This window comes from Carlito syrichta, unplaced genomic scaffold (genome assembly GCF_000164805.1).
Source record: "Carlito syrichta isolate Samal-C Ts95f unplaced genomic scaffold, Tarsius_syrichta-2.0.1 Scaffold308811, whole genome shotgun sequence".
Taxonomy (NCBI): Eukaryota; Metazoa; Chordata; class Mammalia; order Primates; family Tarsiidae; genus Carlito; species Carlito syrichta.
Window position 1 is genome coordinate 388,607 of NW_007252907.1, and position 3,503 is coordinate 392,109.

Sequence of the window (3,503 nt, forward strand, 5' to 3'; positions counted from 1 at the left end):
TCAGAACCTGGGCGGGCCGCCTCGTGTTCTTCGGAGCGGGGGAGACAGTGGAAGCGGAAGCCTCGGCCGTGACGCGAAAAGCCCGAGGAGGGGTGCTGGAACAAAAGCCAAAGCAACGGCGTACCCGCCGTGTCCTGAGTCCCCTAGGAATTACTGTCGTCCACCCATAGCTAACAGCGTTTAGACGGTTCTTTTGTTACTTTTAACTGACACGTGATCGTGCACATCGCTGGGGTCCAGTGTGGTACTTCAGTATATGAACGCAAAGTGTCATGATCGAGCCAGGGTAATCCGCACATCCACCACTGCAAGCCTTCGTCATTTGAGGTGGGAACACTAAACATCTGCTTTTCTAGCCATTTGAAAATATGCAATAAATTTTTACTTGTAGCCATTCTACAGAGCTATGGGCACTAGGATTTTTTCCTCCCATCTAGCTGTAATTTTCTGTCTACTGGCCAACCTCAGGCTTTCCCTGTGTCCCCCATCGAATTCAGTTGACAGAGTTAAGAAATCAAACAGCACTTTGCCTTACATAGGCCCTTATCACAGGACCCACATCTCCACATATTTTAGGTATTTAACTGCTTCTGCTTTTATCTCAATATGTTCATTTCATGAAGATATGGTGTCGTTTAATCACAGAGCTCTCCTTGTCACCCCTGCATCCTTCCAGAATGCTCATTTTATCATGCTTTCTTTTCTCTTACAAGGTTTGGGAAAGGGATGCCACTAGCATTTCATAAACATGGGGGGGGGTGCCAAAAATGTATACACATTTTAAGTGATGTTATTGCCTATGTATTACTTTTCGAAGTAGAATTGAATTAACAGTAGCAATGTGTAATTGCAAAAGTCAAACATGGCTTTTATTCATCTTTTGTTATCAAGGGAGAAGAGTCATGGCATCTGAAAATGCTATCTGTATATAGAGTGTGTATATATATATCAGTATATACTGAGTATTACAACTTTAATACACTTTCTAAAACGTGTACATGTACTTGGGCATGGTGGCTTGTAATCCCAGCACTTTGGGAGGTGGAGTCGAGGGGATTGCCTGAGCTCAGGTTTCGAGACCAGTTTGGGCAACATGGTGAGACCTCGTCTCTACAATAAATCAAACAATTTGTCAGCCATGGTGGCGTGCGTATGTAGTTCCAGCTACTTGGAAGACTGAGGCGGAAGCCTCACCTGAGCCCAGCAGGTCGGGGCTGTGGTGGCCGTGAGCCTGCCACTCCACTCCTGCCTGGGCGAAAGAGTGAGACTCTGACTTAAAAAATATATATATGTGTATACATTTTTTGGCACCCTCTGTATATTATTAGAAAAACCTGACAGAAAACAAAAATCATCTAGTTTTGATGTCAGAATTGCCTGCAACCAGTAGATACCTCCTATGAGCACGGCATCATCATAGGAGAGCGACGTCTTGCTCACTCCTGCTCTGTGTTTTACAACTCAACATCACGGAGTCTGTCGACCTTAACAGATTACAGTGAATTCAGTGAGGAATGTCATTCAGTGAGGAGTGTCATCCTAGATAAAACCTTGAGGCTTATTTAACAGTTCAGAAAAGGGACTTGTTGCCTGAGTTCTGTAAGTAACTATAGTTTTCCAAGGAGCTTAGCGCAGGGAAAGTGTGTTTCCTCAAGGGACTGGTAGGAAAGGCCATTACTGTACAGGTCTCACAGAGAAGAGGTCAGTAGATGTGACAGTGCTGAATGGCTGACCGTGTTTTGTAGTGTGTCATCTCTCTCCTGATGTCTCTGACAGGGCCGTGTCAGTTGTACTGGACGGCTGATGGTGCAGGCCGTCAACCCAAGAGGTCGCAGTCCCCGCTGTCCCTCGGGCCATCCTCACAGCAGAAGGTATTTCAGATGCTCCTTCCCGCCGTTGCTGTTCCTCTTGTTTTACGCGTGACCCTAAATGCCGTGCTGTTAGAATCCTAGCGTGACCCCAGGGAACATACCTGGAAGGTAGAATACAAGTATGATGTGAAGCGTGGCTCCCTGATCACTGTACTCCCCTGCAACTCAGAAGGGAGAGGGTGCAGATGTTTGTTAGTGTGTGCTGAGCCCATTCAGACTTAACCGTCACTGGCTTGTTAACAGGACACGTTTTACATGTGAAGAAACAAAGACTGGGCATCCTTCAATGGCATGGTAACATGAAAATACTAGTATGTGGTACACAAATGTTCCAGACCAAACTTCTCTAACCAATGGCTGTGTGGATTGCCCATTATAAGCTATTACCACTAGATTTCCTAAAATCAGCTAGTTTACTAATGTTTGTCTTCCAGTCACTTAGTTCAAAACATAAGCCCATTAGACTGTGAGTCTTGTAGGTTAGATTAGTCACATTTTAAGCACTCAAACAAACATTTGCTGACAGTGTTTTCCAGTCCCAGCAGCCGAGTCTGTGCACAGATGGTGACAGAATCATGGTACAGAAAGGATGTACCTCTCAGTGACATATTAGCACTTAAAAAATCTGGGGAGTCAGCCTGTCAGCCAGGGTTCCCAATGAGAGGATTCAGCTGGTCCCGCTGCTGGTCCTGACTGCCCCTTATGGGCCAGAGATGCAGGTACCTTGGTGATGAGAACACATACTTGGGCTCACAGAGAGGAGCAGGGAAACTGAGTAAGCCTCAGGCAAGGGATGCCTCTGCATGTTTTTTATGTGACCGGACCCACCCAGACTTCTGTTCAACATCTGGAAGACAGTTCTGGCCGCTGAGCATGTGCAGGTTCAGCTCTGACCTCACGGTGGCAGAATGTTCACAGATCCCAGACTTTTGTCTGTAGCTGTAAACACATATTTAGCATGAGGTCCATTGTCCTGCATCATTTAGTTCCTTCTGCTTTTCTTGTGGTCTTTATGACATTTAAGCTTTTCCATAGATAAGTGGGTCCTAGGAAACCTTTTTCTCATAAGTTACATCTATTCACAGAAAAAAACAAACTATTAAAAAGCTAGTATTAGCCTAGTAGAATTATCTTTCCTTTGTTCCACTCTTGTTTTTTCTAGTTAAGTGTTTTTAAACTTCCAGCGACAGAATCTGTAGTCAGCATCTTGCTTTTTCTTTTTTTGAGTTGGAGTCTCACTCTGTCGCCCAGACTGGAGTGCGGGGGCCGTTCCCGGCCACTGGGCTCCGGCGATCCTTCCGCCTCAGCCTTCTGAGTAGCTGGAACTACAGGTGCGTGCTACCCCGCCTGGCTAATTTTTTTTTTGTTTGATTTATTGTAGAGATGAGGTCTCACCAAGCTGCCCAGGCAGGTCTCGAACCCGCGGGCTCAGGCAATTCACTCACCTCGGCCTCCCAAAGGCCAGGATTACAGGCTGAGCCACCGAGCCCAGCTTGCTCTTTCTTAAGTCTTCCCTGCACTACTTTAAATTGTATTCCTCCTAAAGCTTCCTCTGACCACATACTTAAGAGTAAGAGAAGCCGGGCTCGGTGGCTCAGCCTGTAATTCCGCGCCTTTGGGAGGCTGAGGTGA

General features: G+C 46.2%; 1 protein-coding gene across 1 annotated transcript in view; it reads left to right on the forward strand.

Moving 5' to 3' along the window:
- The window catches only part of LOC103268289 (palladin), a 377,892-nt gene that overhangs the window by 366,504 nt on the left and 7,885 nt on the right, over positions 1-3,503 (forward strand). The window contains exon 17 of the mRNA XM_021716425.1: positions 1,777-1,871. Within this exon, the coding sequence (XP_021572100.1) occupies positions 1,777-1,871 (95 nt within the window). The remainder of the gene's footprint in view (positions 1-1,776; positions 1,872-3,503) is intronic.